The 19578-nt window shown below is 46.4% G+C and overlaps 1 protein-coding gene across 3 annotated transcripts in view; it reads right to left on the minus strand.

The window, feature by feature from the left end:
* The window catches only part of CSDE1 (cold shock domain containing E1), a 281875-nt gene that overhangs the window by 137968 nt on the left and 124329 nt on the right, over window positions 1–19578 (minus strand). For all 3 annotated transcript variants that reach the window (XM_063955435.1, XM_063955436.1, XM_063955434.1), the window contains 3 exons: window positions 13257–13366; window positions 7439–7531; window positions 6659–6756 (listed from right to left, as the gene is read on the minus strand). In XM_063955435.1, the coding sequence (XP_063811505.1) occupies window positions 6659–6756; window positions 7439–7531; window positions 13257–13366 (301 nt within the window). The remainder of the gene's footprint in view (window positions 1–6658; window positions 6757–7438; window positions 7532–13256; window positions 13367–19578) is intronic.

The following is a 19578-nucleotide window of genomic DNA, read 5'->3' on the forward strand; positions in this document are numbered from 1 at the left end:
CTTCCTGGTCGGGGAAGAAAACCTTTGTGAAGTTCTACAGGTTTGATACCCTGGCCAAAGAGGATTCCCAGTTTGGGCAGGCTGTGCTGCAGACGTCTCCGCACATTCCCACACGTTCAGGAAGCTTTGGGACATCCCCATCGCACTAGATTCCACCAATATCCCTTATGAATACTAGAGAAAATATAGAGTTTTAATTACCTACCGGTAAATCCTTTTCTCGTAGTCCATAAGGGATATTAGGCGCCCGCCTCAGTGCGTTTACTTTTCTGCAGGTTCTCTTCTATGATTACCTGTTCAGCCGTTGCTGTGTTTTACCAGCCGTTATTGGTTGTGTTAGGTTAGTGGTGTGCTGGTGTGTAAATCTCACCACTCATTGTGGTTACGTTCATTCTCTCGAGTATGTCCTCTCTCTTTCGGGCACTACTTTACCTAAAACTGCCCATGGAAGAGGGCATAGAGGGAGGAGCCAGCACACCCAGTTGAAGAAATTTAAAGTGCACCGGCTCATTTGGACCCCATCTATACCCCATCGTACTAGATTCCCCCAATATTCTTTATGGACTACGAGAAAAGGATTTTCCAGTAGGTAATTAAAATCCTATTTTTTTTATTCTTACAAAAAAAAAAAAGTTTCATTACCTACAATTGCCCTGTAAGACAAGTGCCACAAACCATACAAAATTCTATAGGACATGCATTACTGCTAATGAAATACTACACACATGACATTAAAAGTTGCAGGTTAGGACAGATTAATAATGCAGGCCAATCAAAAATAATCTTGTGTGGCCATGGCTAAAAAAAATGAAAAAAAAAAAATGAATAAAAAAAATAAAATAAAGATTTTGGTACTTACTAGGTAAATCCTTTTCTTTGAATCCATAGGGGTCACTGGAGTACTATTGGGATACGGACGGGGCGTTAGCAAGGACAGGCACATCTAAATATTTAAATGTGTAACCATCCTCCCCCTCCATACTCCCAGAAACCTCAGTTTTTTTTTACTGAGCCGAAAAGGAGCTAAAAAGAGGATGAACAATGGAGAATTACATATACCATTATAACAACGGCAACTGGAAAGTTGACACGACAACAGATAATCACCGTAACCTTCCAACAACATTGGTTATAATGTGTTACCTTAAGATATACTGAACCTTCCACAAGACATGTGAAACTGCTCTGGGCAGGCGTCCAGTGATCCCTATGCATTCAAAGAAAAGGATTTACCCGGTAAGTACCAAAATCCTATTTTCTTTTTCATCCACTAGGGGTCACTGGAGTACTCTTGGGACGTACCAAAGTTTCCCCCTTGGGCGGGAGAGCTGGTTGGCACCTGTAATATTAGACGGCCAAAGCTAGATGCTGATGTCTTAGAATTACCAAATTTGTAAAAGCAAACACGTTTGCACTGATGACCATATAGCTGCACGGCAAAGTTGTGTCGTGGAGGCTCCACGACCTGCTGCCCATGAGGTTCCCACAGAATGCATGTAACGTGCTGAAATAGATACAAGCAGTTGTAGATCAGCAAAAAAGTAAGCTTTTACGAATGGTCAGCTTAATCGATCTGGCCAAGGTCTGTTTGGAAGTGGACCAGCCTACCTTGATTGCTTTATAGAGAAACAAACTATTTGTTTTACGTACGGTTGATGTTCGGCTTGCATAAAACGCGGAGTGCGCGTACCACATCCAAAGTAGCTGGAGTTCCTGAACCTTCTGAAAAAACAGGAACCACGATTGGTTGATTTATATGAAGAGAGGATACTACCTTTGGTAGAAAAGCGGGATTCGTCCGAAGTTCCGCTCAGTTATGAAACCGGATACGGTGGCTTGCATGACAATGCACCGAATTCTGAAACACGCCTTGCCGAAGCTTCGGCTAACAGAAAAACTCCAAGTTAGAAACTTAACATCCACTTCAAAATTAGAGGACTGCAAAAAGCCAAAAACTAAATTCAAGTCCCATGTAGCAGTAGGTGGTGTAAACAGAGTATGAACTCTAAGGACACCTGCAGGAATGTATGAACTGTTGGCAAGAGAGCCACACGGCGCAGAAAGATAATTGACAAAGCCGAAACCTGTCAATTAGCGTCCCTAGACGAAGTCCTTTTTTCCACCTAACCCAGTCTGTAAAAATAGCAGAAGACGGGATAACTTGAAAGAAGACGTCGGAAGCTTCCGAGCTTCACACAAACCCATATAAGCTCGCCAAATTCACCGATATGAGCTGCTGTAACTGGCTTTCTAGCGAGTAACATAGTTGGTATAACAGACTGTGGAATTACCTCTCATCTTAAGAGAGCGGTTTCCACCCCATCAAACGCAGCCATGCTACCCTGTTGCAGAAGGTCTGTCTGCGAGCAGACCGCAGAGATCTGAGAACCAAGCTCTCCGAGGCAAATGAGGCGCCACTAGTATGACTGTTGTGGACTCTCGTTTGATCTGCTTTAACAACCGAGGAAGCAGCGGAAACAGTGGATATAGACACACAAGACTGTACGGCCACGCTATTGTGAGAGCACCCCTGCCACTGCCTTTGGATCTCTTGTTCTGGACACATACTTGGGTGTCTGATTTTGGAGAGATGCCATTAGATACACCTGTGGGTAACCCCACCGCTGGACTAACAGCTGGAAATCTGGATGTAAAGCCAATTTTCCTGGATGAAAATCCTGACGACAGATTATCTGCTTCCCAGTTGTCCACTCCTGGAAAGAATACTGACGACAATATCACTTGGTGATGATCGGCCCAATTTAGGATTCGAGCAACTTCTCACATGGCCATGCGACTTCTAGTCCCACTTTGATTGTTGATGTATGCGACTGCCGTCACGTTGTCTGGCTGACCTTAACAGTATAAGACTGGAGTATTTGAACTGCTTGACGCAGAGCATTGCAGAGTGCCCTGAGATCCAGGCCATTTATTGACCGTAATCTCTGTCTGACCAGAGACCCTGATTGCTGATGTAGGACCACTGCTCCTCAACTTCTGAGACTTGAGTCAGTCAGAATTATCCAATTCCAGACTCCGAACAGTCTTCCTGCGGTGAGATTATGCATGTGGAGCCACCAGAGTAGTGATACTCTGGGCCTTTGAGACAACAGCACTATGTGATGAATTTGTAGATGAGAGCCTGACCACTGTGCGAGAAGATCCAGTTGAAAAGAATGTGAGTGAAATCTTCCGAACTAGAGTGCTTCGAAATACGCCACCATCTTTCCTAACAGTCGAATGCACTAGTGCACCGAGACTGTCCGTGGTTTGAGCACTAACTGTAAAAGATGATGAATACTTTGTGCTTTCTGTTCTGGCAGGTAAATTCGTTGATCCAACGTATCCAGAATCATTCCTAGGAATTGAATTCTTTGAAATGGGACCAGGCTTGATTTTTTGAAGTTGACAATCCAACCGTGCTGAACTAGTACATTGTACCTCAGTAAGGCATGTTGAAGGAGTATTTGTTGAGACAGAGCCTTGATGAGAAGGTCGTCTAAGTACGGAACTATTATCACTTCCAGGGATCTGAGATGAGCTAGCATCACAGACATCACCCTTGTAAATACCCGAGGAGCTGGTGAGAGGCCAAACTGTAGTGGCTGAAATTGATAACTGTTTTGCTGTACAACCTTAAGTACGCCTGATGCGGTGTCAAATTAGAATTTGTAAAAATCGCAAACTTGGAGATAAAGCCAAATCAATTCCTAGTTCTAAACCGGCAATCACTGACCGCAGGGATTCCATCCTTAATGTGTAGTAAGTGACGCACCGATTGAGCCCCTTTAGGTTCATTATCAGTCTGACCAAGTCGTCTGGTTTTGGTACTACAAAAAGAGTGGAACAACCACCTTTACCCTGTTGGTGAACTGGAAGCCAAATCAAACAGCTGAATCTATGAGAGACCCCGAATCACGGTCCACAGAACCGCTGTTCTGTCTCCTGACACAGGCAGGCTTGTCTTAAAAAACCACATAGGTGGTAGACAAACTATTTTGTAACCTTTGAACACTAAATTGCGGATCCATCCATCTGTGGATGCTTGAAACAACACCAAGTGAAATGTTTGAAGGCGTGCTTCCACGACTGCAGATCAGAGATGGGCTGCAAGTCCGTCATGCCACTGGTTTGTCAGCTGGCTGTCTTGACGGTTAGTACTTTGTACGGTTGTTCCTCGAACACAGCCTTCGAAAGGGCTGGGGCCTAACCGATTTGAATGCTGGTCCAACGTATTTTCTTTAAGGAACTGGTGTGGGCAATGGTAGGAAACCAGACTGTCCCTCCGTAACCTAAGCAATCAATTTGTCCATTCAGGACAAAATAACCTATTGCCAGTATAAGGCAACGCTTCTATTCCTCGTCTTGATTCAGCCTCTGCCTGCCAAGAACATAACCAATGCACAATTAACCTGGCCGATGTCATAAAAGGCGTACCGAAATACTCAGCCGATTGACAATGTGATCAGCAAGAAGTATACGCTTGTCGCTGGCAAGATCCTGCTGTAGGCCTAACTGGGGTGGTTTTGCCCATACAACTACAGCCTTGTTAACCCAAACTCCAACTAAAACAGATGTAAGTAACACTCCTAATGCTGTATACATGGACTTTAGCATAGCTTCCAGCTTAAGCTCTGACTGTTCTTTAAACGTAGTTGCAGCTTGGACTGGTCTGAAAGTTTTGAAACAGAGGAATCCACTGTGAATTTTCCCATTTAGTACTCAGACACTGGGAACGTTAGGCAGAAAGCCACCTAGGCATAGAAAACCCTCTATCTGGATTTTTACATGCTACCGTTAACTGCTTATTAAGAGTTTCTGAACAAGGAAAACAGTCGCCCTTAGCAAATAAAACTTCATTTGACAGAGGCTCCACTCAGTGAAATGTAGTACCTGAAGTACTGCCCTGATGAGATTATCAATACCTGGGCTATCCATTAGCTTACTATTTGCCTAATTCACCTTCCTCCTCTACCTCCTGAGATATCAGGTCTGGCATTGAATCGTCAGAATGCAACACCGATGAAACCAGTAAAGCAGGAGACAAATTAGGACTACTTTTAGGAATTGTGGACATTGTACACTCTGAAAAGGTATAGACATATCCTGAGTCCACTGGCAGCTCAGACGGCAACCTAGAATACGATTTTTCCGCCTACGGTCTTCTCGTGCAGCGGCCAACTTTGAGCTCAAATAAGCCATCACACCTGTCATGATCGCCCAAGGAGGATCAGGACAGAGGTCCGTATTGGACTCAAATTTGCAAGACACACTGTAAATGGAATTCCATCACGCAACACACTCTCCCAGGTATCACAGACAAGCTGCTTGTTGATTTTGCAGTAGCTTACTGTCATGCACATAGATAGTACAATTTTTAAAGTAGTGTGTATAAAGCCGAACGTACCACCTTGGTACACACTAAGTTTTCCGTTTTAAAACTTGTGCTGTACTAAATGTCCTACTAACACCACTGCCCCCTCTAGTGGCCGTGTGTTGTAGGATCAACATCAAAATCCTGCAACAAAAAGCAGGAAGTCATTGGAAAATGGCGTCCACACCATGTGCCATTTTTTTTTTTTTAAACATATACATTAGTTATATATGTAACACAGAAGCACTGTATCTAAGTTTAATAGCCTGCATTACCCTCATGGTCACCTCCATTTGGGCCAATGCCCCTTATTGCAGAGACATGATGCACCGAGTTAGGCTGAATAGCCTGTATCACCCCCATGGTCACCTTCCCTTATTACAAATATATGCTGCCCCTAGCTAGGCTTAATAGCCTGTATTATCCTTATGGTCACCTCCCCTATTGCAGTGCCGGTATTGTACTGAATACGGTCCCTGCGGCCGGGAGCTGAGCGGCGGCATCTACCCCCCCCCCAAGCGGTGAGGGGAGGGGTAAAAGTGGGCCACAGCAGTGTTAGCTGTCCGCGGCCGGCGTAGGGGTTTCTGAGTGCCAGGGAGCAGCGGGTGCCCCGCCGGCAGTGCTGGGAGAACTGACTGCGGCTCCGGGTTGCGGAAAGTGCCCGGCGGTGGTAGCGTGGTTAACTGCGGCTGGGCAGGGAGGGGGGTGGTACACACTAAGTTAAACTCTTCTCTCCGTGCAAACAGTAACCTGAATAAACGCATGTTTCACACTATACAAGGGAGCAGCGGCAGTGTGAGCTGCCTGCTGCTCGCTACCTCTGGGAATTGGAGGCTCCGACAGGGCTTCTATGGTCAAGCTCTGTCCAGCTCCTGCAGCCTTAGGCTGAAATCAGTAAATGCCGATTTAGGTCTATGGCGGGGCTCCTCACCTGAGCACCGACATGCCTATGCTGCTATCAGCAGCACACACAGTCCCAGACCCAAGTTTCTTAATAAGCTGGGAAGGAACTGTGGAAGTAGAAAAAAAAAAAAAAAAAATCTTTGAAAAATAAAGTCCACAGACTTCTAGAATGATCCTTCCCTGGCAAAGGCACAAAAAACACTGAGGTCTCTGGGAGTATGGAGGGGGAGGAGGGTTACACATTTAAAAATATGCCTGTCCCTGCTAACGCCCCGTCCATATCCCAAGAGTACTCCAGTGACCCCTAGTGGATGAAAAATAAATTCCTCTCATTTCTTGTTTAAAATATATCAATATTAATTTTAAGTAGTTAAAACTTACTTCTTGTTGGTTTCAATAATGAAATTAATTTTGTCTCCAGTTTCAAGATGAACATTTCCATCCACATCATCAGGAGTGTAAGTTAAATAAAATACTTCCTACAAATAGAAATTTTATTATTTTAGACAACCTGCACGTTAGTGGTTTATAACAGTAATGTCCTCACAAAAATAAGATTTTTATAAAAGTTTACATTAGCTTACCAAAGGACAGATTACTACTGCAAACAAGCCAAATGGAGCTTACAACTAACTACATTGAATAAATGGCCTAAACTAGTTGTTTCCAAACTGTGTGCAGGCACCCTGGAATGCCGCAAGGCTCTTGCAGGGGTGTCTCAGGTTGGCGGCCCAGGACCAAATCAAGGGGCAGATGTATTAAGCCTGGAGAAGTGATAAAGCAGTGATAAGTGGAAGGTGAAACACACCAGCCAGTCAGCTCCTGTCATTTTTATCTCCTCCCACTCACCACTGCTTTATCACTTCTCTAGGTTTAATACATCTGCCCCCAAATAGGGCGTCGTATAGCATGCAGACACTCTAAAGCGCAGCAACTCCAGAAATTTGGGAACCACTGGCCTACACAAAGGCTTTACAAATCTTCCATTTAGTTAGTAAACAAAGGGGCTACTTGGGAGAATTATTTGTTGTAAATAAACTGATTTTAGTGTAGAAATGCATATAAAAACTAAGTACTTTTGTCAAGTAGTATTCCTAAATCAAGCGGTACCCACCTAAAAAAAAAAAACAACCCAAAGCTTACAAACAATTGCTTACTTACCCCATTGCGTTCATAGCAAACACTCCCTGAGGGACTCTGACCTGGGGCAGCTGGAGACTTACTTTCCAAATTATGAGGCACGGCACAGACTACCTGGTGGGTAGGAGAAACAGAATAATAGGTTAAGTAAGTTATGCAAATGTTCAGCAACTGAGGAATTGAAATTATAAAAAGATGTGTTAATGTTACCAAATTTGTCAACTTATAATTCGAATAGAAATCTATGGCTGTGTTTTACGATTGATTTTCAATAAGACCGATTCAAGTCACATATGCAAATACATAAACAGAAATGGTTTTGTTAACAGTTTAACAATTTGTAGTAATCCACACTAAGAAAAAAACGGATTACAGAGTGAAAATAGGTGAAATATAATTTACTGTAACTTAATAAAGGGTGAACATCGGGTAATGGGAGGGTACATAGTAATGAGAAACCATATATAGAACTGGAGGAATGCAGATAAACGTTATATGAAGCACATACTCACAAAAAATAAGAATTTACTTACCGATAATTCTATTTCTCGTAGTCCGTAGTGGATGCTGGGAACTCCGTAAGGACCATGGGGATTAGCGGCTCCGCAGGAGACTGGGCACAAAAGTAAAGCTTTAGGACTACCTGGTGTGCACTGGCTCCTCCCCCTACGACCCTCCTCCAAGCCTCAGTTAGGATACTGTGCCCGGACGAGCGTACACAATAAGGAAGGATTTTGAATCCCGGGTAAGACTCATACCAGCCACACCAATCACACCGTACAACCTGTGATCTGAAACCAGTTAACAGCATGATAACAGAGGAGCCTCTGAAAAGATGGCTCACAACAATAACCCGATTTTTGTAACAATAACTATGTACAAGTATTGCAGACAATCCGCACTTGGGATGGGCGCCCAGCATCCACTACGGACTACGAGAAATAGAATTATCGGTAAGTAAATTCTTATTTTCTCTGACGTCGTAGTGGATGCTGGGAACTCCGTAAGGACCATGGGGATTATACCAAAGCTCCCAAACGGGCGGGAGAGTGCGGATGACTCTGCAGCACCGAATGAGAGAACTCCAGGTCCTCCTCAGCCAGGGTATCAAATTTGTAGAATTTTGCAAACGTGTTTGCCCCTGACCAAGTAGCTGCTCGGCAAAGTTGTAAAGCAGAGACCCCTCGGGCAGCCGCCCAAGATGAGCCCACCCTTCCTTGTGGAATGGGCTTTTACAGATTTTGGCTGTGGCAGGCCTGCCACAGAATGTGCAAGCTGAATTGTACTACAAATCCAACGAGCAATAGTCTGCTTAGAAGCAGGAGCACCCAGCTTGTTGGGTGCATACAGGATAAACAGCGAGTCAGATTTTCTGACTCCAGCCGTCCTGGAAACATATATTTTCAGGGCCCTGACTACGTCCAGCAACTTGGAGTCCTCCAAGTCCCTAGTAGCCGCAGGTACCACAATAGGCTGGTTCAAGTGAAACGCTGAAACCCCCCTTAGGGAGAAATTGAGGACGAGTCCTCAATTCTGCCCTGTCCGTATGGAAAATTAGGTAAGGGCTTTTATAGGATAAAGCCGCCAATTCTGAGACACGCCTGGCTGAAGCCAGGGCCAACAGCATTACCACTTTCCATGTGAGATATTTTAAGTCCACAGTGGTGAGTGGTTCAAACCAATGTGATTTTAGGAACCCCAAAACTACATTGAGATCCCAAGGTGCCACTGGAGGCACAAAAGGAGGCTGTATATGCAGTACCCCCTTGACAAACGTCTGAACTTCAGGAACTGAAGCCAGTTCTTTCTGGAAGAAAATCGACAGGGCCGAAATTTGAACCTTAATGGACCCTAATTTTAGGCCCATAGACAGTCCTGTTTGCAGGAAATGCAGGAAACGACCCAGTTGAAATTCCTCTGTAGGGGCCTTCCTGGCCTCGCACCACGCAACATATTTACGCCAAATACGGTGATAATGCTGTACGGTTACATCCTTCCTGGCTTTGATCAGGGTAGGGATGACTTCATCCGGAATGGCTTTTTCCTTCAGGATCCGGCGTTCAACCGCCATGCCGTCAAACGCAGCCGCGGTAAGTCTTGGAACAGACAGGGTCCCTGCTGGAGCAGGTCCCTTCTTAGAGGTAGAGGCCACGGGTCCTCTGTGAGCATCTCTTGAAGTTCCGGGTACCAAGTCCTTCTTGGCCAATCCGGAGCCACGAGTATAGTCCTTACTCCTCTCCTTCTTATGATTCTCAGTACCTTGGGTATGAGAGGCAGAGGAGGGAACACACACACTGACTGGTACACCCACGGTGTTACCAGAGCGTCCACAGCTATTGCCTGAGGGTCCCTTGGCCTGGCGCAACACCTGTCTAGTTTTTTGTTGAGGCGGGACGCCATCATGTCCACCTTTGGTTTTTCCCAACGGTTCACAATCATGTGGAAGACTTCTGGGTGAAGTCCCCACTCTCCCGGGTGGAGGTCGTGCCTGCTGAGGAAGTCTGCTTCCCAGTTGTCCACTCCCGGAATGAACACTGCTGACAGTGCTATCACATGATTTTCCGCCCAGCGAAGAATCCTTGCAACTTCTGCCATTGCCCTCCTGCTTCTTGTGCCGCCCTGTCTGTTTACGTGGGCGACTGCCGTGATGTTGTCTGACTGGATCAGCACCGGCTGACCTTGAAGCAGAGGTCTTGCTAGGCTTAGAGCATTGTAGATGGCCCTTAGCTCCAGGATATTTATGTGAAGTGATGTCTCTAGGCTTGACCACAAGCCCTGGAAATTTATTCCCTGTGTGACTGCTCCCCAGCCTCTCAGGCTGGCATCCGTGGTCACCAGGACCCAGTCCTGAATGCCGAATCTGCGGCCCTCTAGAAGATGAGCACTCTGCAACCACCACAGGAGAGACACCCTTGTCCTTGGTGACAAGATTATCCGCTGATGCATCTGAAGATGCGACCCGGACCATTTGTCTAGCAGATCCCACTGGAAGGTTCTTGCGTGGAATCTGCCGAATGGGATTGCTTCGTAAGAAGCCACCATCTTTTAAGCATCTTTGATGTCCAGAGACACCATATAGTCCCCTTCTTCCAGGTTTGCAATCACTGCTCTGAGTGACTCCATCTTGAATTTGAACCTTTGTATGTAAGTGTTCAAGGATTATAGGTTTAAAATTGGTCTCACCGAGCAGTCCGGCTTCGGTACCACAAATAGTGTGGAATAGTACCCCTTTCCCTGTTGTAGGAGGGGTACCTTGATTATCACCTGCTGGGAATATAGCTTGTGAATGGCTTCCAATACTGCCTCCCTGTCTGAGGGAGACGTCGGTAAAGCAGACTTTAGAAAACGGCGAGGGGGAGACGTCTCGAATTCCAATTTGTACCCCTGAGATACCACCTGAAGGATCCAGGGGTCCACTTGCGAGTGGGCCCACTGCGCACTGAACTTCTTGAGACGGGCCCCCACCGTGCCTGAGTCCGCTTGTAAAGCCCCAGCGTCATGCTGAGGACTTTGCGGAGGCGGGAGAGGGCTTTTGTTCCTGGGAACTGGCTGTTTGTTGCAGCCTTTTTCCTCTCCCTCTGCCACGGGGCAGAAATGAGGCGCCTTTTGCCCGCTTGCCCTTATGGGGCCGAAAGGACTGCGCCTGATAATACGGCGTCTTCTTAGGTTGAGAAGCTACCTGGGGTAAAAATGTGGATTTTCCAGCAGTTGCCGTGGCTACCAGGTCTGATAGACCTACCCCAAATAACTCCTCCCCCTTATAAGGCAATACTTCCATGTGCCTTTTAGAATCCGCATCACCTGACCACTGCCGCGTCCATAAACCTCTTCTTGCAGAAATGGACAGCGCGCTAACTCTTGATGCCAGTCGGCAAATATCCCTCTGTGCATCACGCATATATAGAAATGCATCCTTCAAATGCTCTATAGTCAGTAATATATTGTCCCTATCTAGGGTATCAATATTTTCAGTCAGGGAATCCGACCACGCCAGGCCCGCACTGCACATCCAGGCTGAGGCGATTGCTGGTCGCAGTATAACACCCGTGAGAGTGTATATACATTTTAGGATATTCTCCAGCTTTCTATCGGCAGGTTCCTTTAGGGCGGCCGTATCAGGAGAGGGTAGTGCTACCTGTTTAGACAAGCGTGTGAGCGCTTTATCCACCCTAGGGGGTGTTTCCCAACGTGCCGTATCCTCTGGCGGGAAAGGGTACGATGCCAATAACCTTTTAGGAATGATCAGTTTTTTATCGGGGGAAACCCACGCCTCATCACACACTTAATTTAATTCCTCGGATACAGGAAAAACTACAGGCAGTTTTTTCTCACCAAACATAATACCCTTTTTAGTGGTACTTGTATTATCAGAGATATGCAATACATTTTTCATTGCTTCAATCATGTAACGTGTGGCCCTAGTGGAAGTCACGTTTGTCTCCTCATCATCGACACTGGAGTCAGTATCCGTGTCTGTGTCTGCCATTTGAGGTAACGGGCGTTTTAAAGCCCCTGATGGCGTTTGAGACCCCTGGACAGGCACAAGCTGAGTAGCCGGCTGTCTCATGTCGTCAACTGTCTCGGCCGGGCACAAAAATCTAACTGAGGCTTGGAGGAGGGTCATAGGGGGAGGAGCCAGTGCACACCAGGTAGTCCTAAAGCTTTACTTTTGTGCCCAGTCTCCTGCGGAGCCGCTAATCCCCATGGTCCTTACGGAGTTCCCAGCATCCACTAGGACGTCAGAGAAACAAGAGATAGACAATATTTGTCAAGTATTAAAACCAAAGAACAGGCTTATTAGAATGAGGCCTTAACTTGAATAGACAAGTCCCACCAAGCTACAGCAACCATCTCCTCTGTAGAAAAATAAATATGCCTATAACCCTCATTTGAGGGGTAGAAGGAGGCCTCCAAAGTACAGTAATAAAAGCATTGGCATCATTGAAATGCTTTAGAAGAGATTTCCTAAATAGAGAGGAAAGTGGCCTAAAGCTAGATTTTACAATAAACTGGTTTAATAAAAACCCATATGCTTCCAGTACATTAGTGTAATTAGTGTAAGCAATTAGCTTTTTGGGCAAGAGCCCAGGGGTAGAAGGTCTGATTGTGAATACAGGGTGAGTATCCCATATCCAAATATTCCGAAATACAGAATATTCTGAAATACGGAATTTTGAGTGAGATAGTGAAACCTTTGTCTTTTTGATGGCTCAATGTACACAAACTTTGTTTAATACACAAAGTTATTAAAAGTATTGTACTAAATTACCTACAGGCTGTGTGTATAAGGTGTATATGAACCATAAATGCATTCTGTGCTTAGACTTGGGTCCCATCACCATGATAACTCATTGTATGCAATTATTCCAAAATACGGAAACATCCAATATCCAAAATACTTCTGGTCCCAAGCATTTTGGATAAGCGATACTCAACCAGTATGTGCAAGTGGGGATACTGGTTTGGATATGTCCCTGCAAAACCATAGACATTTAAATTATATAGTAGGACAGGTTGTGGAGTGCAGACGTTTATGAACTTTTTGTAGCCATGTTGCATGGTTACTTGTAAGGCTGCAAAACGTTTTCTACCACAGGATCTGATACAACCCGCTGCACTGAGCATTTCCACATAATAGAGCAGTGGTAGCTGTAACCCCCTTGTAACTGCATCTATATTACAGCTCATGTTTTACATCACGTTCTTTTGCCGACACCACTAAAAACGCACCACTTATTTATTTATTTGGATAGCTTGGAGAACGTATAAAATCCTTTAGCATTCATTACATATGCCCAACCAATGAAATTACAGTACAACAAAAACACAGAACCCTTACCTGTCCATTGATTCTTTCTTCTGGCATAATTTCAGTTTTAATCTTCACCAGTTTGACAGCAATAGGCTTGCCAGTACGTCTATCTGATGACACTTCAAATTCAACATCATCTGCAAAACAAACATTACTACTATAAATATAAATGCATTGTTATTTTGAAATTACTACATTATATAAACTCACTAAGCAGAATTCAATTGTTATATTGCGCCTGCTCCTCCCATCTAAGTGATGGGAGATTGGGGGTGATATTCAATTGATCTTTTTTAGCGCAGCTATAGCCCCCACAGAGGTCGAGAGTAGCCGTAAGTTTTCACACATTTCATCCAGCAACCCGCCGGGGGGGGGGGGGGGGCGGCTGAAATTCAGACGTCAGCAGCCAGTCACGGACGACATAACCTACGATTGAATCGACAAGCGAGCAATGACATGCCTAGGCAGAAAAGGACAACCACTGTTCAACAACAGACTGTGTACAATACGTTCTTTCTGAATAGCTGCTAGTCCTTTCGGAATTCTTATATCTTCCACTCGATCCATGTAGGGTGTGTTCATATGCAATAAATAAATACAAAAAAAAAATATAATTTGTAGTATGGTGGTTAAAAAAAAAAATAAGAATTTACTTACCGATAATTCTATTTCTCGTAGTCCGTAGTGGATGCTGGGGACTCCGTCAGGACCATGGGGAATAGCGGCTCCGCAGGAGACAGGGCACAAAAGTAAAAGCTTTAGGATCAGGTGGTGTGCACTGGCTCCTCCCCCCATGACCCTCCTCCAAGCCTCAGTTAGGATACTGTGCCCGGACGAGCGTACACAATAAGGAAGGATTTTGAATCCCGGGTAAGACTCATACCAGCCACACCAATCAAACTGTACAACCTGTGATCTGAACCCAGTTAACAGTATGATAACAGCGGAGCCTCTGAAAAGATGGCTCACAACAATAACCCGATTTTTGTAACAATAACTATGTACAAATATTGCAGACAATCCGCACTTGGGATGGGCGCCCAGCATCCACTACGGACTACGAGAAATAGAATTATCGGTAAGTAAATTCTTATTTTCTCTAACGTCCTAAGTGGATGCTGGGGACTCCGTCAGGACCATGGGGATTATACCAAAGCTCCCAAACGGGCGGGAGAGTGCGGATGACTCTGCAGCACCGAATGAGAGAACTCCAGGTCCTCCTCAGTCAGGGTGTGCCCCTGACCAAGTATCAGCTCGGCAAAGTTGTAAAGCCGAGACCCCTCGGGCAGCCGCCCAAGATGAGCCCACCTTTCTTGTGGAATGGGCATTTACATATTTTGGCTGTGGCAGGCCTGCCACAGAATGTGCAAGCTGAATTGTACTACACATCCAACTAGCAATCGTCTGCTTAGAAGCAAGAGCACCCAGTTTGTTGGGTGCATACAGGATAACAGCAAGTCAGTTTTCCTGACTCCAGCCGTCCTGGAAACTATATTTTCAGGGCCCTGACAACATCTAGCAACTTGGAGTCCTCCAAGTCCCTAGTAGCCGCAGGTACCACAATAAGCTGGTTCAGGTGAAACACTGACACCACCTTAGGGAGAAACTGGGGATGAGTCCGCAGCTCTGCCCTGTCCGAATGGACAATCAGATATGGGCTTTTTTGAGACAAACGCCGCCAATTCTGACACTCGCCTGGCCGAGGCCAGGGCCAACAGCATGGTCACTTTCCCTGTGAGATATTTCAAATCCACAGATTTGAGCGGTTTAAACCAATGTGATTTTAGGAATCCCAGAACTACGTTGAGATCCCACAGTGCCACTGGAGGCACAAAAGGGGGTTGTATATGCAGTACTCCCTTGACAAACTTCTGGACTTCAGGAACTGAAGCCAATTTTTTCTGGAAGAAAATCGACAGGGCCGAAATTTGAACCTTAATGGACCCCAATTTGAGGCCCATAGACACTCCTGTTTGCAGGAAATGCAGGAAACGACAGAGTTGAAATTTCTTCATGGGGCCTTCCTGGCCTCACACCACGCAACATATTTTCGCCACATGTGGTGATAATGTTGTGCGGTCACCTCCTTCCTGGCTTTGACCAGGGTAGGAATGACCTCTTCCGGAATGCCTTTTTCCCTTAGGATCCGGCGTTCAACCGCCATGCCGTCAAACGCAGCCGCGGTAAGTCTTGGAACAGACATGGTACTTGCTGAAGCAAGTCCCTTCTTAGCGGCAGAGGCCATGAGTCCTCTGTGAGCATCTCTTGAAGTTCCGGGTACCAAGTCCTTCTTGGCCAATCCGGAGCCACGAGTATAGTTCTTACTCCTCTACGTCTTATAATTCTCAATACCTTGGGTATGAGAAGCAGAGGAGGGAAGACATACACCGACTGGTACACCCACGGTGTTACCAGAAACGTCCACAGCTATTGCCTGAGGGTCTTTTGACCTGGCGCAATACTTGTCCAGTTTTTTGTTCAGGCGGGACGCCATCATTTCCAACGGTTCACAATCATGTAGAAGACTTCCCGATGAAGTCCCCACTCTCTCGGGTGGAGGTTGTGCCTGCTGAGGAAGTCTGCTTCCCAGTTGTCCACTCCCGGAATGAACACTGCTGACAGTGCTATCACATGATTTTCCGCCCAGCGAAAAATCCTTGCAGTTTCTGCCATTGCCCTCCTGCTTCTTGTGCCGCCCTGTCTGTTTACGTGGGCGACTGCCGTGATGTTGTCCCACTGGATCAATACCGGCTGACCTTGAAGCAGAGGTCTTGCTAAGCTTAGAGCATTGTAATTTGCCCTTAGCTCCAGTATATTTATGTGGAGAAAAATCTCCAGACTTGATCACACTCCCTGGAAATTTTTTCCCTGTGTGACTGCTCCCCAGCCTCTCAGGCTGGCCTCCGTGGTCACCAGCATCCAATCCTGAATGCCGAATCTGCGGCCCTCTAGAAGATGAGCACTCTGTAACCACCACAGGAGAGACACCCTTGTCCTTGGAGATAGGGTTATCCGCTGATGCATCTGAAAATGCGATCCGGACCATTTGTCCAGCAGATCCCACTGAAAAGTTCTTGCGTGGAATCTGCCGAATGGAATCGCTTCGTAATAAGCCACCATTTTTCCCAGGACTCTTGTGCAATGATGCACTGACACTTTTCCTGGTTTTAGGAGGTTCCTGACTAGCTCGGATAACTCCCTGGCTTTCTCCTCCGGGAGAAACACCTTTTTCTGGACTGTGTCCAGAACCATCCCTAGGAACAGCAGACGTGTCGTCGGAAACGGCTGTGATTTTGGATATTTAGAATCCACCCGTGCTGTCGTAGAACTACTTGAGATAGTGCTACTCCGACTTCCAACTGTTCTCTGGACCTTGCCCTTATCAGGAGATCGTCCAAATAAGGGATAATTAAGACGCCTTTTCTTTGAAGAAGAATCATCATTTTGGCCATTACTTTGGTAAAGACCCGGGGTGCCGTGGACAATCCAAACGGCAGCGTCTGAAACTGATAGTGACAGTTTTGTACCACGAACCTGAGGTACCCTTGGTGAGAAGGGCAATTTGGGACATGGAGGTAAGCATCCTTGATGTCCAGGGACAACATATAGTCCCCTTCTTCCTGGTTCGCTATCACTGCTCTGAGTGACTCCATCTTGATTTGAACCTTTGTATGTAAGTGTTCAAAGATTTCCCATTTAGAATAGGTCTCACCGAGCCGTCTGGCTTCAGTACCACAATATAGTGTGGAATAATAACCCTTTCCTTGTTGTAGGAGGGGTACTTTGATTATCACCTGCTGGGAATACAGCTTGTGAATTGTTTCCAATACTGCCTCCCTGTCGGAGGAAGACGTTGGTAAAGCAGACATCAGGAGCCTGCGAGGGGGAGACGTCTCGAATTTCCAGTCTGTACCCCTGGGATACTACTTGTAGGATCCAGGGGTCCACTTGCGAGTGAGCCCACTACGCGCTGAAACTCTTGAGACGACCCCCCACCGCACTTGAGTCCGCTTGTACGGCCCCAGCGTCATGCTGAGGACTTGGCAGAAGCTGTGGAGGGCTTCTGTTCCTGGGAATGGGCTGCCTGCTGCAGTCTTCTTCCCTTTCCTCTATCCCTGGGCAGATATGACTGGCCTTTTGCCCGCTTGCCCTTATGGGGACGAAAGGACTGAGGCTGAAAAGACGGTGTCTTTTTCTGCTGAGATGTGATTTGGGGTAAAAAAGGTGGATTTTCCAGCTGTTGCCGAGGCCACCAGGTCCGATGGACCGACCCCAAATAACTCCTCCCCTTTATACGGCAATACTTCCATGTGCCGTTTGGAATCTGCATCACCTGACCACTGTCGTGTCCATAAACATCTTCTGGCAGATATGGACATCGCACTTACTCTTGATGCCAGAGTGCAAATATCCCTCTGTGCATCTCGCATATATAGAAATGCATCCTTTAAATGCTCTATAGTCAATAAAATACTGTCCCTGTCAAGGGTATCAATATTTTCAGTCAGGGAATCCGACCAAGCCACCCCAGCGCTGCACATCCAGGCTGAGGCGATCGCTGGTCGCAGTATAACACCAGTATGTGTGTATATACCTTTTTAGGATATTTTCCAGCCTCTCAGCTGGCTCCTTGAGGGCGGCCCTATCTGGAGACGGTACCGCCACTTGTTTTGATAAGCGTGTGAGCGCCTTATCCACCCTAAAGGGTGTTTCCCAACGCGCCCTAACTTCTGGCGGGAAAGGGTATACCGCCAATAATTTTCTATCGGGGGAAACCCACGCATCATCACACACTTCATTTAATTTATCTGATTCAGGAAAAACTACAGGTAGTTTTTTCACACCCCACATAATACCCTTCTTGTGGTACTTGTAGTATCAGAAATATGTAACACCTCCTTCATTGCCCTTAACATGTAACGTGTGGCCCTAAAGGAAAATACGTTTGTTTCTTCACCGTCGACACTGGAGTCAGTGTCCGTGTCTGTGTCGACCGACTGAGGTAAATGAGCGTTTTACAGCCCCTGACGGTGTTTGAGACGCCTGGACAGGTACTAATTTGTTTGCCGGCCGTCTCATGTCGTCAACCGACCTTGCAGCGTGTTGACATTATCACGTAATTCCTTAAATAAGCCATCCATTCCGGTGTCGACTCCCTAGAGAGTGACACCACCATTTCAGGCAATTGCTCCGCCTCCTCACCAACATCGTCCTCATACATGTCGACACACACGTACCGACACACAGCACACACACAGGGAATGCTCTGATAGAGGACAGGACCCCACTAGCCCTTTGGGGAGACAGAGGGAGAGTTTGCCAGCACACACCAAAAACGCTATAATTATACAGGGACAACCTTTATATAAGTGTTTTTCCCTTATAGCATTTTAATATATATATACATATCGCCAAATAAGTGCCCCCCCTCTCTGTTTTAACCCTGTTTCTGTAGTGCAGTGCAGGGGAGAGCCTGGGAGCCTTCCCACCAGCATTTCTGTGAGGGAAAATGGCGCTGTGTGCTGAGGAGAATAGGCCCCGCCCCCTTTTCGGCGGGCTTCTTCTCCCGTTTTTCTGAGACCTGGCAGGGGTTAAATACATCCATATAGCCCCCAGGGGCTATATGTGATGTATTTTTAGCCAGAATAAGGTACTATCATTGCTGCCCAGGGCGCCCCCCCCCCAGCGCCCTGCACCCTCAGTGACCGCTGCTATGAAGTGTGCTGACAACAATGGCGCACAGCTGCAGTGCTGTGCGCTACCTTATGAAGACTGAAGAGTCTTCTGCCGCCGTTTCTGGACCTCTTCACTTTTCGGCATCTGCAAGGGGGTCGGCGGCGCGGCTCCGGGACGAACCCCAGGGTGAGACCTGTGTTCCGACTCCCTCTGGAGCTAATGGTGTCCAGTAGCCTAAGAAGCCAATCCATCCTGCACGCAGGTGAGTTCACTTCTCTCCCCTAAGTCCCTCGTAGCAGTGAGCCTGTTGCCAGCAGGACTCACTGAAAATAAAAAACCTAACAAACTTTTACTCTAAGCAGCTCTTTAGGAGAGCCACCTAGATTGCACCCTTCTCGGCCGGGCACAAAAATCTAACTGAGGCTTGGAGGAGGGTCATGGGGGGAGGAGCCAGTGCACACCACCTGATCCTAAAGCTTTTACTTTTGTGCCCTGTCTCCTGCGGAGCCGCTATTCCCCATGGTCCTGACGGAGTCCCCAGCATCCACTTAGGACGTTAGAGAAAAAAATCACAACATAGCTGTACAGAATCTTCTTATAGGTGGTTTTTCTTTTGGTAATGAAAGCGTATCCCACTCACACTGAAACACCAGGTGTTGGTTATGTAAAGGTA

Source organism: Pseudophryne corroboree, chromosome 2, assembly GCF_028390025.1.
Source record: "Pseudophryne corroboree isolate aPseCor3 chromosome 2, aPseCor3.hap2, whole genome shotgun sequence".
Classification (NCBI taxonomy): Eukaryota; Metazoa; Chordata; class Amphibia; order Anura; family Myobatrachidae; genus Pseudophryne; species Pseudophryne corroboree.